The 19,993-nt window shown below is 49.5% G+C and overlaps 1 protein-coding gene across 9 annotated transcripts in view; it reads right to left on the reverse strand.

The window, feature by feature from the left end:
• Positions 1 to 8,298: 8,298 nt before the first annotated feature.
• Positions 8,299 to 19,993, reverse strand: part of pleca (plectin a) — a 92,481-nt gene continuing 80,786 nt past the window's right edge. For all 9 annotated transcript variants that reach the window (XM_079749059.1, XM_079749060.1, XM_079749061.1 and 6 more), the window contains 3 exons: positions 16,629 to 19,979; positions 9,426 to 16,356; positions 8,299 to 9,303 (listed from right to left, as the gene is read on the reverse strand). In XM_079749059.1, coding sequence (XP_079605185.1) covers positions 10,144 to 16,356; positions 16,629 to 19,979 — 9,564 coding nt within the window. In that variant the 3' untranslated portion in view covers positions 8,299 to 9,303; positions 9,426 to 10,143. The remainder of the gene's footprint in view (positions 9,304 to 9,425; positions 16,357 to 16,628; positions 19,980 to 19,993) is intronic.

Here is a 19,993-nt window from a genome sequence, read left to right on the forward strand (position 1 = left end):
TACTATCTGTACATATCCTGTACATTTCGTGTAAAGACTCCTGTAAGTTTGTTAGAGCTGCCAGAGCAGCTTGACGGTCCGATGCATGGAAATAATCCAACATGTTTGTTTATTTCCCTGTACTGGGGCATGTATGTGACGTAAACACGTACGCGACGTGAGCAGATCTGAGCAGAGTTTTGCGTCTTGGCAATGTAGACGGAAACGCTACGGCGGAGCATATTCAAGTTTTCCACTCTGGAGGGTGGTTCAGATTTTTGCCCCAAAAACGCTGTCACCGTCCAAACGAAAGGCACTTCCGATAAAATATTTTGTTGTTTTTACCCGCAAGCGTCCTCGTGTTAACGGGGACTAAGTTTTAGGTTGAATCTAGCTTATTTATTTTGTTACCATTGGATTCATTGGCCCTGAAAATGGTAGTTTAGCTGTAAAAATAAAAGCTCTGGGTTATTTAGAAGATCTACGAATTTCTTTTCACGGCAGCCATTTTGTAAAATCCACGATGGCGGCCATATAGGACTCGAGGCAAATGGAAACATTGTTTTTCTGATTGCTTATACTCTAAGGTTTCCAAAAATGTATAGTTTTCATACTCTCCACAAAAAGCCAACGGAAGTTCAAATCCAACCATAATGAACCTGACTATATGGAGCCTTAACTAAAACAGTTGAGGGAAAAAAATATAAATCGACAATCAAAGGACTTGTTCAAATTTAGGGTTGGATTTACAAAAACATTATTAAATTGCTTTTAAGAGACATTTTAAAAATGGTTAACAAAATTTAATGACAATTAAATGAGTCCATTCCGAATGGCGTTTTAAATAATTATGTGACATACTTAATTATGTCTCATAAGTTGTTTTCCGCATTAATCTCCTTATTGCTTTTTCATAATATAATTCAGTTCCCACGCTACTGAAACAATGACAAGCCTTTTATGTAAAGTTCAACAAACAAACCGCCACTGCAAAGGGATATCCGATCTAGCGAGATGTAGCAGGAGCTCTCATTGGCTGTAGGTTGGCGTCAACGTGGTGTTCAGCCAGGGGATGGCGATATGGTTTTCTTTCAATATTCGCTCGGTATCTCACTATGGGACACGCCCCTCGCGCTTGTCCCCCAGAAGCAATTTTACATTACACCAGTCGTGACTGGCCAACAGATGTGACGTCTGCCTGCAGGGGAGGGACTCCCTCCTACTACATAAGTCCCGTCGTCACGTCATCTCTTCAGTCTTTAACCTCTTCTCGCTCCTAGAAGCACCTCTCGGACAGAAGTTGTGGACGGCTTAACATACTGTTCCCAGAGCGAGCTAACCCCTCGGTCACCGAACACTAGCCTACATCGCTGCAACTGACCTCTGTGAGGCAAAACAAAGCTAGACTGTCACCAAACAGTAGCTGCTACTATCCGTACTAGCTGCTAGTACCCACACTAGCTGCAATCCACGTGCCCAAGCTGACCTGTCACCAAACAGCGGCTGGGCATAAGCGGAAAGCGGAGACCATGCAGTTCGAGGTTGAACCTACCCTAACCAAGGGCTCGGGGAAGCCTCCGACAAAGTCCTGCGTGTGCGGGAACAAGTGTCGGGAGCGGATAGCCACACCGCCTGCATTCGCTGCCTTGGGCTGGAACATGCCAAGGCTGCCCTTGAATTCCCGGCCACCTGCGAGCATTGCGCGCGGTTTACTAATAAAACCCGCAAACGCCGGCTGAATAAGCAGGCGAAGCTCTTCGCAGAAGATCCGGTAATGGGGGTAACCGACCCACCACTACCGGAGCTAGCGGGAGGTTCCCTGGGGCTCGTCGCCCCCCATGGGCGCCAGCTGGGGATCGGAGGTGGACCTCACCGAAGCTTCCCACCCGCTGGAGTTGACTCAACCCGACGCTATCGAGGCTAGCCTGCTGGCAGGGCCTGACGAGGCCGAGGGCGGTTACTCCGAGTCGGGGGAGGAATCTATTAGCCTCGGCTCTGACGAGGATGATGATTCTTTTTCCCCCCGCACCGCGTCGCCTATGGTGGTCGGCGGCGCGTGCACCAGCTCCCTGAACCCGGCCGTCAGCATGGACCTCCACGAGGCCTGCAAGAGGGCGGCTGCGAGGCTGAACATCGAGTGGCCTGAGCCCCCGGTGGAGACCGCCACATTTGCTACGAGGGCAAGCGACTCCCAAAGGCGAAGGCCTCGACCAGCCTGCTACTTCCGGCCTTTCCCGAGTGCCTGGATGAAGCGACTCGGTCTTGGAGCAAGCCTCTCTCAGCCAAGATCCCTGTCCAGGGTGGCTCAGGGTTGGATTGGGCCGGTATGGAGGAAAAGGGGTTCTCCCACCTGCCTCCGGTTGAACCACTGCTGGCGTCGCACCTCCACCCCACGCAGAAGTCCGCCATGACTTCGGCGAGCCCTACACTGCCGTCCAGAGCCGACTCCTTCCAGTCGTCAATGACCGAGAAGGGCTACAAGGCGATGGCCACGACGGTGAGGGCCCTCAACGCATCGTCGTTGCTGCTGGCCTACCAGGCTGAGCTGGAGGTCGACATGTCATCGTCACCAACCCCAGCCCTCTGGGATGAATTGTGCGTGGTGACGGACCTGTGCCTACGCCTTCACAGGGGCGCTGTCCAAGCGTCCGGAAGGGCCATGGCGCTGATGGTCGCGCAGGAGAGAGCAAGGTGGCTGAACCTGTCCAGTCTCTCTCAGCGGGAAAAAACCCAACTCCTCGACGTGCCTGTGGACCCGAAGGGCCTGTTTGGCCCAGCGTATGACGTCATGCTAAAACGCTGGGAGGAGAAAAAGAGGGAGGGTGAGGCGCTGCGTCTGTGTCTTCCCAGAAGAGCGCCTTTCCCCGCCAACGCACCCGGCCAGGTGTTCACCCAGCCCCGCGCTCCTCCGCCGGCTTACCGCATCCAGAAGCGTCAGCCCCACTCAACCCACGGTGCCGGCCGGGGCCAGAACAAGCCGCCGGAGCACAGTGGCGCGTGGGCGAGGAAACCACCCGCGCCCGGGGCGGCGCCAGGTGGCCGTGCGGCCCCTTCGGCTACTCAGGGAGCCGTGAAGAAACGGCGCGCTACCTGAGGCGCTGTGGCCAGGGGGGTATGGCGGGCCCGGCCAGACGCCGTCGCCTGCCCCCCTAGATGTTCTGTTCCAAACCCGGTTCCAGAAAGGGTTACAGAGGGCGTGTTCCAAGCCCTGCAAAAGGCGTGCAGAAGGCCATTCAGCCTTCACAGTTCACGGCGCGAAGGAGAGAAGGGTCGGACCTGCAGAGAGCTCGGTGGAGCGGCAGCAGTGTCTCGCAGACGCATGCGTATGTATAAGCACACGCCAGTGCCCAACATCACACATGTGTCCCCCTTCCCCAAATCATTGTTCATTGAAAATGTTCTGTGCCAGCGCGCATCCAGGCTCCGAGCCGAGGGCGCAGCTGATTGTGAAAACAGAAAAAATGAAAAAAATGATAAACATAAAAAAGGAACAGAATGTAATAAAACGGTGCCTGGTGGGCACAAGCGCCGGTGCGCAGCCCACCATGCCCGTTCTGCCCGGCACGACAGCGGGACCAGCGACGCTGGGGCCGCTGTCTGGTCGGGCTCAACAGTGGCGTGCATGTGGTGCGTCAGATTGGGTTATAAAAACTGTAACCACTGGCTACAGGCTCCAATTTGCGTCCACTCCTCCCTGTTTCAACGGGATACTGCAGTCGCAGGCCCGTGGAGAGAAAGCTCGTGTTTTACAGGAGGAAATCACCTCTCTAAAAAACAAACGGGCTATTCAGATCGTGCCACCGGAGAAAAACCAAAGCGTTTTTTACTCGAGGTACTTTCTAGTCCCAAAGAAGGGACGATATTAGATTTACGCGCTCTCAACAGATACATGAGACAGTACAGTTTCAGGATGCTGACACACGCCGCTCTCATACGCTTCGTGCGCCCGGGAGGCTGGTTCACGAGCATAGATCTGAGGGACGCTTATTTTCATATCCCCATTTATCCTCCTCACAGGAAATATCTCAGGTTTGCCTTCCAGGGCGTAACATACGAGTATTTGGTTCTCCCGTTCGGCCTTTCGTTAAGTCCACGGGTGTTTGTGAACACCCGTGGTGTTCACAAACAGCACGGAGGCTGCTATCGCGCCCCTCCGGTTGAAGGGAATGCGTTTAGCAACGTACATAGACGACTGGCTTCTAGCCACACAGTCATCCCAGGAGGCTCAGGCGCAAACCAGCGTGCTCATATCGCACCTAATGTCCCTGGGTTTCACAATAAACGTGAAAAAGAGTGTTTTGGTCCCCACTCAAAGCATAACGTTCATAGGCCTGTGCCTCAATTCAGTGACGTTCAAAGCACGTCTATCCGCGGAGAGAGTGGAAGCCTTTCAGGCTTGTCTGGCGCTTTTTCGCAGGGGGACGATGTTGAAGTTCAGAACGTGCCTCAGACTTTTGGGTCTGATGGCGTCGGCGCTGGTAGTAGTCCCACTTGGCCGCCTCCATATGAGGCCGGTCCAGCGATGGGTTGCATCACTCGGATTGAACCCAACGTGCCATGGCCATCGCCGAGTTTTGATCTCCATGGCGTGCGTCTTGGCGCTGCGCCCTTGGGGACGCGCGTCCTTTCTGACTACAGGCGTTACCATGGGAACTATCCTGGCAAGGAAGGTCCTTTCGACCGATGCCTCCCGGGCGGGCTGGGGAGCTGTCTACGAGGGCAGAACAGTGAATGGCACGTGGAGCTCACATATGCAGTTTGTCCACATAAACTGCCTGGAGCTTCAGGCGGTGTCACTGGCGCTGACACATTTTCTTCCCTTTCTGAGAGGGCAACATGTTCTAGTCAGGACGGACAACACCACGGTGGTGGCGTATATAAACCGTCAGGGGGGGCTACGCTCCCCTCAAATGCACACGTTGGCACACAGACTGACCATGTGGGGCCACGCCCACCTGTCGTCGCTGAGAGCAACGCACGTACCGGGCGCGCGGAACTGGGGAGCAGATTTGATGTCCAGGGGCGACCCTCGCTACAAGGACTGGAAACTCCACAACGTGGTCGTGAACCAGATATGGGAGAGATACGGTCGAGCAGAGGTCGATCTCTTTGCATCAGAGGAGAACACTCAGTGCCCTCTGTTCTATTCCCTGACCGGTCGGAGCGCCCCGATGGGGCTGGATGCTTTGGCATACGAGTGGCCACGCGTCCTCCTGTACGCTTTTCCCCCATTAGAACTGATCATTCCTACTCTCGCCAGAGTGCGAGAGAAGGGTCATGCGCTGATCCTTATAGCCCCCCGTTGGCCGGGAAAATATTGGTTGGCGGAAATAGTCCAGTTGCTGTGCAGCCAGCCTTGGCCTCTGCCTTTACGCAGGGATCTCCTGACGCAAGCGCATGGGGAAATCTTCCATCCTCATCCGGAACGCATGGCTCTGTGGGCCTGGCCCGTGAAAGGATGAACCTAACGACGGATGGACTCCCTTGGAATGTCATTACGACTATCCAGGGCGCCAGGGCTTCCTCTACGCGTTACGCATATGACGGAAAATGGCGTGCGTTCGAGGAGTGGTGCGCGAAAGCTGGGGAAATAGCTTTCCAGAGTTCCGTGCCTGTTATTCTGACATTTCTACAGGACTTGCTGGATAAAGGCAGGGCTTTCTCCACGGTCAAAGTGTACTTAGCCGCAATATCGGCTTGTCACATAGGTTTTGGGGACAGAACGGCAGGTCAGCACCCGATCGTTTGCCGGTTTATGAAAGGTGCACGCCGTCTTCGGCCGGTGTCGCGGAGCTTGGCTGCTCCGTGGGATTTATCTACGGTGCTTGATGCACTGTCACGCCCACTGTTTGAGCCCTTACAACAGGTAGAGCTTAAGACGCTCTCATTTAAAACGGCTTTGTTGCTCGCGTTGGCCTCGGCTAAGCGCATGAGTGAAATCCATGCGCTGCCGGTTAGTCCGACATGTATGCAGTTTTTGAGGGGGAACTCAAAGGTTCTATTAAAGCCGAATCCTGCGTTTGTTCCCAAGGTCTTTGACTCGGCGGTGTCATACCGCCCTATTGAGCTGTTGGCTTTCCATTCTCCTCCTTTCTCCTCCCAGGAGCAGGAGCGGCTGAATGCGCTCTGCCCGGTGCGGGCTTTACGCGTCTATGTTGATAGGACGGCTGGATTCAGGAAATCGGAGCAGCTGTTTGTATCATGTGCTACGTCACACCTGGGGAAGCCTCTCTCGAAGCAGCGTTTATCACACTGGATCGTAGAGGCTATAGCCATGGCTTATAATAGCGTGGGTTTGGAACCCCCTATCGGCCTGCGCGCACATTCGACTCGCCGCATGTCCGCATCCTGGGCACTGTTTCAGGGGGTCTCAGTGGAAGAGATATGTGCGGCTGCCAGCTGGGCGACGCCTCACACTTTCGCTAGATTCTACAGGTTGGATGTTACTGCGCCTAATCTGTCTCACACAGTCTTGAGCGTTGGATCAGTGAACATGCCTGTTTGATGGGTTTGCACTGGTACTTCTTTGGCAATACGGGAGTTACTATATCCCATAGTGAGATACCGAGCGAATATTGAAAGAAAACTTAAGGTTAAGAAATTAACCAAGGTTTTCTGATATATGAGTGAGGTATCTCACCAGACCACCCTCCTTGCCCGGAGCGATGAAGAGGTGTTTTTGCCTATAGACTGAAGAGATGACGTGACGACGGGACTTATGTAGTAGGAGGGAGTCCCTCCCCTGCAGGCAGACGTCACATCTGTTGGCCAGTCACGACTGGCGTAATGTAAAATTGCTTCTGGGGGACAAGCGCGAGGGGCGTGTCCCATAGTGAGATACCTCACTCATATATCAGAAAACCTTGGTTAATTTCTTAACCTTAAGTTATCAATTATGGGTGTGACCAGAAGCCACTTAACAGACGCAAATAAAAAGATTTGCTTCCCGGCCATACATAGTAACCTTCCGGAATCTTTGCGGCTCTTCACTTGCACTATTTTGCTAATTCACAAACCTTTTCGATAATATAACTTAGTATATAATCACACGACTCGCATTAGAACCGTTCAAAGCTCTTTGAAATCTGACCGCGACCCACCGCAGACAGAGCAGAGCGCAGTGAGGTCACCGACGGTCCATAGACACACCGTAGTAACTGCTTTCATGCCATCTACATTTTAAAAAAGTGACTGCGCATCTACATTGCTCGGTACGGTAAAAAACACTTTTGCACCGACAGTGACTTCATGGTGCAATCAAGTGCACCTCTTACACTCAGCCATATGTACTCGAATGTCCACGTAAGTTGTTTAAAAGGGGAAAGATTGTTTTACCCTGTTGAATACACACTTGTTTTACCAAATATGCATGCATTGCTATGCAGGAAAATATAGGAAATTCATAAAATAATTAAATCATATAGTTTGTTAACATGTCCCTAGGTACCTCTGGAGGATTTTCTGTACAGTTTTTTTTTACTGTATGAAGTTTTAGTGATTTAATGATAATACTCATTACCCAATTCGTAGTAATGTATATTAAATGTATATATGCAGTAATATATTACTATATAGGCAGATATAACTCTCTCTCCCATCCTCCCTTCAACACTCACTCAATTACAACAGAGCATATCAACAAACTAAAGGAGGTCAGAGTTAAAATACCCTAAACGTATGAAAACAAAACATTTCTCAATAATCTCTCCTTTCCACGCCTGTCCTACCCCTCCCTACCACCTACAAACATTTTTGTAACACAAACACACAAATACACAGACACACATACTTCTACACATATGTGGAATGCAGCATGAAGAATGTACTAAGACAGAATCTATGGTTTAAAATGTCTAAAGATAATGTATGATAATAGATATAGTTTATTGCATAGCTGCTATAACTAACTGCTCCTCCAACCTCTATCTTTTCAATCAGTTCAATTCAAGTAGCTTGGCATTGGAAAAAACTATCTCCAAATAAAAAATGACAGATTAGCACTTTGTACGTTCAGAAGGGAGACACAGAAATCTCCCGACTCCCCAGAAAAGTGTCACAAAACAGCAGACTCAAATAATAGGCTACAGATAGGATATAGCAATTCATATTTTGTAAAAACCTACTATAAATTTACTCTTTTCATTGTCAATTACATTTTTAAAAATGCTCCCTCAACTGATGGAATGCTCTGTAAAAAAAACATTATTAAATATTTATTATTTCTTTCCGTAGAACAATTCCTCCTCCATAGACACATGCTGTTTGTCTAGCTGTCTAAGGATAATAAAGGATAATCATACAAATAAGACAAACATCCTGTAACTGGATATATCACTTTCAGTGTTTATTTACATTTCTTATCGCTGTTGAACTATAAATACTCCATTTTAAACAAGGCCTGATAACCAATTTTATTAAAATACATCCTTCAAACCTTTTTTATAACGTAAAAGAAAAAAATCTGGATAAAATAGTGTAGTTTCCGATTTTTCAGTTAATAAAACATGCAAAGGCAAAAAAATATAATATGTCAAGCAACGGTATATTCATAGAATGTGATGCTGTATGCAGGAAAATCGGACAAAAAAAAAGACATAAGCTGGTAAAAACAGATACGGAATCGGTTGCCATGGTGACTAAGCTTTGCAATCTTTCCCCAAATTACGCAAACCGACCCCATTCCAGCACTCTGTCTTCTTACTTCTTACAGCAATAAACAGTAAGTCAAACCATAAAACAATCAAGATATTTTCCTCGAAGAGGAAACACAAAAAAAACAACGCAAACACCGACGCAAAACTGTGATACGGATTAAAACACATCACATATAATATACACATTCAAACCATGTGAAGCCCTGTGCAAATCTGGATATTATTATTTTGACAGTGAATCTAGTTGCTATTGTGTTTAGATATGAACAGCCATGGCTGCAGGGAAGCGTAGCCGATTACACTGGTGGTGGTGGCGTGCTCATCTTTCAGTCATGCAACGAGCGGTTTACACCTCCGCCATCTCTTCTGACTTTCACCGTGTTAGTAAAGACTCTAGTTTATGAGGCACTTAGCAGGGCTACAGCCTACCGGAAGCAGTTCATTTTTGTACGTTAATGCATACAGATAAAAACACAGGATTAGATGTAACATTGAAAAATAATGACAAAACTCAGTAAGGATCTCGTTAAAAGTGAAAACGAAGGATGCTTTGCGGTGGAGGTGTCCCTGTGCAGTGTGGGGATTCAGTCTGGGCTTCGGTCCGAAACAAGGCCTCGGCAAACAGGGTTTAGTGGAAGACAGCGGAGAAGAAGAACTCTGGAGGAAGCATCTGAACAAAGAGAGGATGGGAGTAGACAGAACAGTAATGAATCACACCTAACACTCAAAAGGCAGAACATAACAGAACAGTATCGTGAAAAAAAAATCTTTGGTTATTCCTCTGCTACTTACATATTAAGGGTGTCGTGAAGTCAGGGATGTGGCATGTCTGTGGCAATCTTGATTTTCCTTATGGTTGTGATGGGAGTGGTTTCCTTGTAATCCAGCAGTTAATTGTTGTTTATGTCATCCGTTGGCTTTTTTGGTTCCAACTTGTTCTTGATGAGCAATTGAACACCCTCGGCATTTGTTCAAGTTGGTTGGGCAACGGTGTAGAGCTTCGGACTTTCTCTGCTCTGCAGATTGGCCTCCCATCTTTCTTTCTTTCACGATTTATACTCATTATAAATACACATATACATAGCTCTGCTGATTTTACACGCAGAATTCCATGATCAGCATTTCAAAGCAATAAATGGATAATGGAGGTTTTTGGTTATATAATATGGCTGAAGAGACCCCTCGTATGCTTGGAATTTTACGAAAACACAAAAAATGTAAAAGCAAACTTTAAAAAATAAATGGAAGCTTTGCAATAAGTGCTCGTAAATCAGGGAACAAATATCCCTACATCTTCTTTGAATGTAAGTCAACATAAGTTTTAAAAACTTGTCAGTTCTTGAAAGACTATTCCTCAAATAACTACAATAGCTCCTATCCCATTCCAGCCAAACACAGAGCAGAGTGAAGCCATTGTCCTTGTATGTAAAGTGAGGATTAAGATAAGCACTGTGGTTGTAATGTGGCTAACATATTCTCAACTGAGAACATTTCCATTCTGTGCCAGATATCAGTATCGGCGACCATAGCTCGGTGAGCTGTAGGAGGCGGAGGATGAGGAAAAGGTGGTGCTGAAACTGGACCCTGTTGCATCAAAACTGCCTCTTCTCGAGCCAGACCTGGAGCCTGTCCTTGAACCGGTCCGTGAACCTGAGGCTGACCCAGACCCGCTAACACTGTAGGGACTGTAAAGGCCTTTGCTTGACTGAGAAGATGCTTCCAGTAGTCGTAAACCAGAGCCTTCTTCTACCATGCTTCGATCCAATGCATCCTTGTAAGAGATCTTCAGCTTGGTTTTGGGGCATGTGAGATACTTGGAGTACGCGCTCACATCTCTGAGTTTCGTTGCAGTGCGCATGTCCAAGGTGCCCTTTTTCAGGGCATCATCTATGGAGACTCTGCCGGTTATTTCTGGCTCAATCAATCCACCAGTTAGATATTGAACTTCAAGGAATCGTTGACCAGCCTCGTAGTACAGCCAGCCTTTCTTCAGCGCTTGGGCTGCTGACATCCTGGTTTTGGTCCTGGGATCCTCAAAGCCATTGTAAGCCTTCTGAGCCAGATTGATGCGGTCCACCATGATCTTATCAACAAGGCCCTCATTCATTGCGTCTGTAACGGCATACTTCTCACCGGTGTTAGGGTCAATGATGCCTCCTGTGCAGGCCTGGGCTTCCAACAACCGTTGACCTGTGATATTGTCCACAAGGTTCCTGTGAATGGCCTCTGTGATGGACACCTTCTCCAGTGTGTCTGTGTCCAGGATACCAGCGACTGGGCCGGTCTCCTCTGTCGGGTCATTCCAGGTAACGGCTGGGGTTTTTATCACGGGCACTGGACTATTGGAGTAAGACGAGGTGGAGCCAAATGATGAAGAGCGAGACCTGGCACCACTCATGTTTCCAGAGAGCATGTCGGCAAACTCTGTGATGGACAGGCTTCCGGCGCGGTACTGATCCAGAGCCGACTTGTCGATGAGACCCTTCAGTATGGCGTCGTCAATATCATACTGTCGCCCTGACCTTCTGTCAATGATGACCGACTTGACCACTCCATCTGACTGGGTGTTTGTAATTTCCTCCCACTCACACTCCTGCTCTGCCAGCTCCTGGTAGGTCTGCTGGTCGATTAGTCCCTTCTGATACGCCTCGTACACCGTCATCTCCTTGCCCGTTTCAGGGTCGACGATGACCACCCTGCGTTTGCGCACGGATGACTTGGAGGACGTCTTCCTCTCGCGCTTCTTTTCTTTCATCAGCAGGAGGGCTAGGCCGGTCTCTGGGTCGGTCAAGCATCTCTCCATGAGTTGCAGGTAGGTGAGATTCTCCTCTGTGTTGGGGTCAAAGAAACCTTTGGTGTCATCTGACGGGTCGGTGAGAATTTCGTTCATCTCTTGGTCGAAGAGGCCGCGTTCATACGCCGCTTCAACAGGCAGGCGATGGCTCTGCTCTGGGTCGATGATTCCCCCGGTGGCAATCTGAGCCTCCAACAGGCGAATTCCATGATCCTTTAGGATGAGTCCCTTCTTCATGGCCTGGAATAGTGAGATGACCTTGCCGGAGTAGGGGTCCTTGTAGCCTGTTACTGCACGCTCAGCAGATAGTAGTTTGTCCTTAAACTCTTGGCCTACAACTCCCATTTTGACTGCATCTTGTACGTTGAGCTTCAGATTCTTAATTGGATCAATGACGTATCCCGTGGCGGCTTGAGCTTCTAGAAGCTCAAAGGCAGTTCCTGGTCTGATCATGTTCTTCTTCATCGCTTGGTAGATTGACAGGCGATCCTTGCTAGATTCCACGTAGACCCCAGCGATGCAACTGGTTCCCTCCAGGAACTTCTTCAGGGCTCGGCTGACCTCTTCCACCGAGATCAAACCCTCCATGAGGTCGTCGTACATCTTTTGGTCGATAATCTGAGAGCGAAGGAGCTCGTCGATGGTGATCTGCTTCCTGAGACCTTTGAAGAGAAGGTTCCTGTCTGCCAGGGACAGCAAACGCAAGCCACTCTCTTTATCGGGTTTGCATCTTTTCAACAGCTGGCCATAGGACTGTTTCTCATCGGTGGTGGGATCAGTGTAACCACGCACGTCGCCGTTATGGTCGGTTATCTTGTCGTGCGTCTCCTTGTTGATGTATCCACGTTGCATGGCAACATCTATAGGGAGGTGGAAGTAATATTCGGGATCCAACAACCCACCGGTCGCAATCTGTGCCTCCAAAAGCCTGAGGGCATACTCTTCAGGCACAAGATCCTTTTTCACAGCCTGGAAAAGAGAAATAACTTTCCCGCTGTATGGATCCTTGTAACCCGTCACTGCCCTCTCTGCAGAGAGAAGTTTGTCATGGATTTCAGGACCAACAAGTCCTTTGCGAACCGCCTCATCGACCGTGAGAAGTTCATCCTTCACTGGATCGACCATGAATCCTGTCGCTGCTTGGGCTTCGAGGAGGTTGAGGGCAATCTCAGGGCTTATGAGTCCTCTCTTCATTGCCTGGTAAATGCTAATTTTAGGAGGGTTGTCTGACATTATTCCAGCAATGCAGCCAGTACCGAAAAGATACTTTTTCACTGAGGGCGTCTCCATGACTTCACGTGGTGTCAGCTTCTCTTGCTTCAGCAGGTTGTAGGTTTGCAGGTCAATAATTCTAGCATTGTACAGGTCTTCGATAGTTACTCTTCTCCTTATAACATCGCATGACATGCTTTGCTCCGTCCTCAGAACTTCCCTTTGTTCGATGATTTCGATGATGATGATGAGCATCCTGTCCTTTGAGATTTTCCCTGAGCGATATTGTTCCAAAAGACGGCGCCTTTCCTCTTCGGGAAGCATATTAGAGCCCATGACATCCCACAACGTCATCGATTTTCCGGCCCCACCCTCCTGAGGAATATCAATTTCTGTGTTTGCTAGCTCAGCCTGGGCTTGCTCCTCCGTGTACTGATAAGACGTTTCAGTTGGTGCAGGAACTTCAGCCTTTGTCAGACGCAGGTAGCACAGGCCAGAATCAGGATCTTGTGTAGATTTCTCTAGCAGCTGCTTGTAGGTAACACTCTCGTTGGTGTTGGGATCAATAAAGCCTTTGACGTCACCTGAAGGCTCACTAAAGGATTTTGCCATCTGTTTGTTGAGACAACCACGCTGAATTGCCACGTCAGTGGGTACACGATGGCTGCTGACTGGATCAATGATACCACCCGTGGTCAACTGAGCTTCCAGAAGGGGAATGGCATGCTCTCGTAGGACTAGTTCCTTCTTCATGGCTTGGAACAGAGAGATCTTGTTGCCGGTGTATGGGTCTTTGTATCCGGTCACAGCCTTTTCGGCTGAGAGAAGCTTTTCATGAAGCTCTGGGCCAACAACTCCTTCCTTTACAGCGTCGTCAACGGTAAACTTCTGATTTTTGATAGCATCAATCATGGAACCTGTGGCAGCTTGGGCCTCCAGCAGTGAAAGCCCAGTGCTTTGTTGTAAAGTATTGTTTCTCATTGCTTGGTAAATGCTTAGTTTTTCTTTTGATTTCTCCATAAGGACACCAGCGATGCGGTCTGTTCCCTGCAAGTACTTCTTGACCTTGTCAGTGTCACTTACTTCTTTAGGTTGCTTCTTGCCCTCTTGGAGTTGATCAAATGTAGCCTTATCAATGATGTTGGCATCAAATAGTGAGCTCGCAGTGACAGATGAGCGAAGTCCCTTAAAGCAGGTCTTTTCTTTCGCTACCTCCTCTCGTTCCTCAACCATAGTAACAACAAGGGTAATCAGCCGTTCGATAGTCACGTATCCCGTTCTGTACTGTCGAATCAGCTCTATTCTTTGCACCTCGGTGATGTACTCAGAGTTGATGATCTCCCAAATTGTGACTTTTCTTCCCTTGAAGGGTCCATAATCTAGTTCCATGGTGGTATGGTCCAAAGCCTCCTGAGTTTTAGCTTCAGTCATTTGCTGAGAGCCCTCCTTTGACTTGATTGCTTTTTTGGAAGTAGAAGACAGTGGAAGTAAAGGAAGCCCAGTCTCTTTGTCCGTGATGCATTTCTTCAGCAGCTGAGCGTAGGATGCCTCTTCCTGTGAGTTGGGATCGTAGAACACTTTGGTTTCATCCGTGTTTTTGTTCAGGCTGTTGCTCATTTCATCGTTGAAATATCCCCGTTTGCAGGCAACCTCGTGAGGAATACGATAGCTTTTAACAGGGTCAATCACTCCTCCGGTGGAGATCTGTGCTTCAAGCAGACGGATGCCGTGGTCTTTCTTTATAAGGCCCTTGGTCATGGCTTCGAACAAAGATACAGTCTTCCCTGTGTATGGGTCTTTGTAGCCATTGACTGCCCTTTCAGCAGACAGAAGTTTTTCATGAAGCTCAGGACCAACAAGCCCTGACTTAACGGCTTCATCTACGGTGACTTTCTCATTTTTGACCGGGTCAATTATGAATCCAGTCGCTGCTTGGGCTTCAAGAAGATTCACTGCGGTGTCTGGTGACAGAAGCTCCTTCTTCATAGCTTCATAGAAAGGCATTTTCTTCTTGTTTGATTCGTTCATCACTCCTGCGATGCTGTGTGTTCCTTTAAGTGCCTTCTTGACTGAATCGCTTTCAGAAATTTCCTTGACCGTTATCTCTCCATTGCTTAACTTGTTGAACGCGTCTTTGGTGATGACCTTGGCTTCCAAAAGTTCACTGGCAGGCACTTGGTTCCTCAGACCTTCAAAGACATTTTCATTCTTCTTCTCTTTGTCTTCCACGACAGTAATGACAATTTTAATTATCTTTTCCACTGTGATTTTTCCAGTTTTGTACTGACGAATCAATTCCCTCCTTTGTTCAATAGTGAAATATTCAGAATTAATGACTTCCCAAATAGTGACTGTTTTACCTTTGAATCTCCCGAAAGGCACAGTGACATTTGCCCTGCTGAGTAAATCTTGAGTCTCTTGGTCTGTGTATGTGGACTCACTTTGAGCTGCTCTCTCTGTTACTGGAAGGACCAACAGGCCTGTTTCTGCATCCTTAGAACACTTATCAAGGAGCTGTTTGTAAGTGAGATGCTCCTGAGTGCTAGGATCAATGAATAACTTGCAGTCCTCACTTGGCTCAGTGAGTTTCTTATTAATCTCTTCATCAAACTGACCCTGGGTGTAGGCCAATTGAAGAGGAACTCTATGACTGTGGACAGGGTCAATAATTCCTCCAGTGGCTAGCTGTACATCCATTAGTTTTACGGCTTGGTCCCTTTCAATGAGTCCCTTCTTCATAGCCTCAAAGACAGAGATCTTGACCCCGGTGAAGGGATCTTTAAAGCCCGTGGCTGCTCTCTCTGCCGAGAGCATCTTGTTATGGAGTTCAGGGCCTATGAGCTCTTCCTTTACAGCCTCATCCACAGACAACACTTTGTTTTTGAGTGGATCCACTATGTAACCAGTAGCCGCCTGAGCTTCCAAGAGCATTTCGGCAATGTTGGTTTCAATCTTCTTCTCTTTCATGGCCTGATAGACACTCATTTTCTGTTTGGATGGGGTTAATATGGCCCCAAGACAGTTCTGGCCCTTAAGACATGATCTAACCTTATCTGTTTTCCCCAATTCTTGCGCAGTGACCTTGCCTTTCTTCAGTTTGTCAAACTCCTTTTTGGTGAGAACACCAATGTCATGGAGTCTTCCGGCTGGAACCTTCTCCCTGATTCCATCGAAGGCTAAATGTGAATCCACATCCTTCTTGGCGCTGTCCAAGTCGTCGGAGCCATTGAACACTTTCTTAGTGGTATCCACGGTTACAGCAACAATCTTCTCTTGGGGGACACCAGCTTGAACAGTGGTCACCTTGGCCTGCGATGGTGCTGGTTTTGGAGCGACCTCGAGCTCATGCAGTTTCTCCTTGAGCTTCTTGTTCTCCTCCGCCAGAGTCTTCTCTTGATCAAGACGCCTCTTCTCAAGCTCCTCCATCTCTTTCTGTTTCTTTTTCATCTCGTCCTCTGCATTCTTTTGCCTTTTCAAGGCGGCATCCATGGCGGCCTGAAGCTTCTTATTCTCCTCTTCCATTTGCTTCTGCTGACGTTCCTGCTCATCCTTCAGGGCCTTGGCCTTTGCCACCTCATCAGCAAACTGCTTCTCAAGCTTATTCTTCTCCTCTTCAATGCCCTTCTCTCTCTTGAGCAGCAGTGCCTTCTCCGTGAGGAACGACTGCTGGAGACTCGTCGTCTCTTGCTTGATTTGCTCCCGCTGGGCATCGACCATCTGTGTACAAAAATAAGAACAAAATACAACAGTGAGATATTAATAAAACATCTATTTGAATTTTATCTTATAAGGAAATGGCGATTGGAAATGCCAGAAGTAAACAAAATATTATGCATTTACATTGCATTAAAATGCATTTAGAATAAGCAAATATTTCTGTGTTAAAATATGTGAAAACTCCATGGTAAATACATTTATAAAGGGAATCGTGATTACCAAAGATACTTTCAAGTTTTTGTTACAACAGCATGTAAACCTATATTCCATACCTTTTTAGATTTGTTTTGAAGTTCCTCTGCCTCCCTTTTCAATTGCTCCCTCTCCTTTTCAAGGTCGGTGATGGCTTTCCGCAAGTCATCGGCCTCCTTGGTGCTCTGCAGTCTCTGCACTTCCAGCTTCTCCACCACAACCTTTTCCTGAGCGAGCGATTCTTTCTGCTGAAGTTGAACTCTTATTGTCTCGGCCTGAATCTTGAACTTCTTGGCCTCCTCCTCAGCCTTCGTCTGTGCTTGGCTGAGCTCCTTCACCCTCAGTTTCAGTTTCTCGGCCTCCGCTGAGACATCAAGCTGCCTCTTACGCTCCGCCTCGAGGGATTTCTGGAACCCTTCGGTCTCCTCGTCCAGGCGCCGCTGCATCAGTTTTTTGTCCTCCAGTAATTTCTGAGCGTTTTCCTGCGCCTCGTTCTTCTGTTTCTGGAGCTCCACGGCCTGTGCTTTCAGTTTGGTAGCCTCTTGAATTGCCTGCATCTTCTCCTTCAGCATCTTCTCCGCAAGGGCCCGCTGTTCGGCGAGGTCCGCCTCCGCGATCTGCCTCAGCCTCGCCGTTTCCTGAGCTTCCACGCTAAGCCTGGCGGCCTCCTCTGCGAGGCTCTTCATCTTCTCGGCTTCCTCCGCAAGGAACTTTTGCGTGCCGTCTTTGTCCTTCTTCATCAGACGCTTATTTTCCACCTCTATCTTCAGCTTGAGTTTCAACAGCTCCTCCATCTGGCTTTTGACCTTGGTGAGCTCCTCTTCCACCAGGGCTTTTTGTTTGACGGCATCGCTGACCTCGGCCTTGAGCCGCTGCAGCTCTTCATCCAGGACAGATTTCTGTTTGTCGGTCTCATCTAGTCGAAGTTTGACCTTCGTCAACTCCTGCTCAACGACAGACTTCTGCTTGAGTGTTTTCTCTGCATGTTTTTTGTGCTTGGCCATCTCGGCGTCTGCCTGCTTTTTCTGTTCCAGAGCTGCTGCCTCAGCCTCTGCCCGCTTGGCGGCCTCCTGTTCTGCCTCCTTCCTAAGTCTCTCTGCGTCCTTTTGAGCCTCAGCTTGTTTTGCAGCCTCAGCCTCTGCTGCCTTCTTCTGCTTTTCGGCCTCTTCGGCTTTCTGCCGAAGTAACGCAGCCTCCTTTTCAGCTTTCTTCTTTGCCTTTTCCGCAGCCAGGGCAAGTTTCTTGGCGTTTTCGTACTCCTCTTTCAGTTTATCCTGTGCCAGAGTGTCCTCTTTCTTCTGGTTGAGAACATCCTGTGCATTCAGTTCTGCAGCAGTGCATTTCTGTGCAGCCTCCTTTGCCAGGACGATCTGTTTCTCAGCCTCTTTGTCTGCCTGTTCCTTCTGCTTTTTCGCTTCGGCGGCCTTCGCCTTGAGGCGTTCGACTTCGTCCTGAGCCACTTTACGTTGTCGAGCTGCCTCTTGCTCTGCGGCAGAGATCCTCTTGACCTTCTCCTCTGCCTCTTTCCTCTTCTTCTCTTCCTCGGAAGCAAGCTTCTTCATTTTGTCCGCCTCTTCCTCGGCTTTGAGCTTGCTCTTTTGGCTCTCCTCCGCAATGGTCTTCAGCTTGTTTAACTCCTGCTCCAGGTCTAGCTTGCCCTTTGAGGCCTTCTCAAAGTTGATCTTAATGATGTGGATCTCCTCTTCGACCACTTTTCTCTGGCGAATGGTTTCTTCCACAATCTGCTTCTGCCTCACAAGTTCAGAATCAGAAGAGGTCTTCAGCAGTGTGATCTTCTCCTCTATGTCCTGCTTGTGTTGAGATGCCTGGTCTTCCAGCAACTTCCTCTGATAGGCCTCCTCCTCTGCTTTGCGTTTCAGCCTTTCATTCTCTGCTTCTTTGTCCTTCAGGGCGATCTCCGCTTCAGTCTTCAGACGAGTTGCCTCGTTTATAGCGGCCAGCTTCTCCTTGAGTATCTTCTCAGCCTCAGCCCTCTGGCGAGCGGCCTCTTCCTCCGCCACCTGCCTCTGCTTCTTGGCCTCTTCTGCCACGGACCTCAGCCGGGCCGCCTCTTCTGCCAGATGCTTCATCTTCGCCACCTCCGTCTCGAGCAGCTGCTTGCTTTTCTCGGTGCTGGACATCGACTCGGACACCGCCTTGTTCTTCAGCGTGAGGAGCTCGTCCATCTCGCCTCGGACCTTGGCCAGCTCGTCCTCCAGCTGTTTCCTCTGGTTCTGCGCAGAGTTCACCTCGTTCTTGAGACGCTGAAGCTCGTTGTCTAGAAGGGTCCTCTGTTGCTCAGCGTGCTCAGAGTCAGCCTTAAGTCGGATGCACTCCTGCTCCGCAGACAGTTTCTGTTGGGCAGTTTGTTCCGCCAACTTCCTCTGTTTCTCCAGCTCCTTCTCCGCGTTGTCCTTCTGCTTGAGCGCCGCCTCCTCGGCCTTGGCCTTCTTCTTGGCGTCCTTCTCGGCGTCCACCTTCTGCCGCTCCGCCTCCTCCTGGGCCTGGCTCTTCTTGAGGGCCTCCTCCTCGGCCTGGAGCCTCAGGCGCAGAGCCTCGTTGGCTTTCTGCCGCCACATCTCCAGCTCCTTCTCGGCATTCTCCCGAGCGTTGTTGGCCTCCTCCTGCTGCTTCTTGAGCAGCTCGGCCTCACCCTGCAGCTGAAGAACGGTGCCCTGCTCCCTCTTTAGAGACTCCGCCAGTCGGGTCGCCTGCTCATCGAACGCCATGCGCTTGCTCTGCAGCTCCGTGGCGGCGGTCTTCTGGGCCACCTCCTCGACCAGCATCACCTGCCTCTTCTTCTCCTCCTCCGCCTGTTTCATGCGCCTCTCCGCCTCCTCCGCTTGCATTTTGAACTTCTGCAGGTCGTCCATGGCCTTCTGCTTCTGCTTGGAAGCCTCTTTCTCCGCCTCGGATTTGCGCTTAAGCTCCTCCTCTGCATTCTTCTTCTTCTGCGTCTCCTCGGCCACCTGCTTCCTCAGCCTTTCGGCCTCGTCCTGCGCGGCTTTGCGTAGCTTCTCCGCCTCGTTGGCCATGTTCTTGAGTTGGCCCAGCTCCCCTTCGGCGGTGGTCTTCTGCCTTATGGTGGTCTCCAGCTGGAGCCGTATGATGTGGATCTCCTCTTCGATCTTGGTGCGACTCAGCAGGGCTTCCTCCACCTGCTGGTTCTTGGCCTTGATCTCCTGCTCTGAGAGGCTCTTGAGCTGGTGGAGCTCCACCTGGATGTTCTGCTTCTGCTTCTCCGCATCCACGGCCACGTCTTGCCTGCGGTTCACCTCATCGTTCATCTGTTGTTTCAGGGCTTGGGCCTCCTGCTGGGCTTTGGCTACGGCTTTGGCGTGGGCGTCGGCCAGCTGCTTCTGCTTCTCCAGCTCCGCCTCCATCTCGGCCAGCTTCCTCTTCTCCTCCTCCTTCAGTTTCTCAGTGGCTTTCTGCATTGGTACAA

Source organism: Pollachius pollachius (genome assembly GCF_949987615.1).
Source record: "Pollachius pollachius genome assembly, chromosome: 13".
NCBI lineage: Eukaryota > Metazoa > Chordata > Actinopteri > Gadiformes > Gadidae > Pollachius > Pollachius pollachius.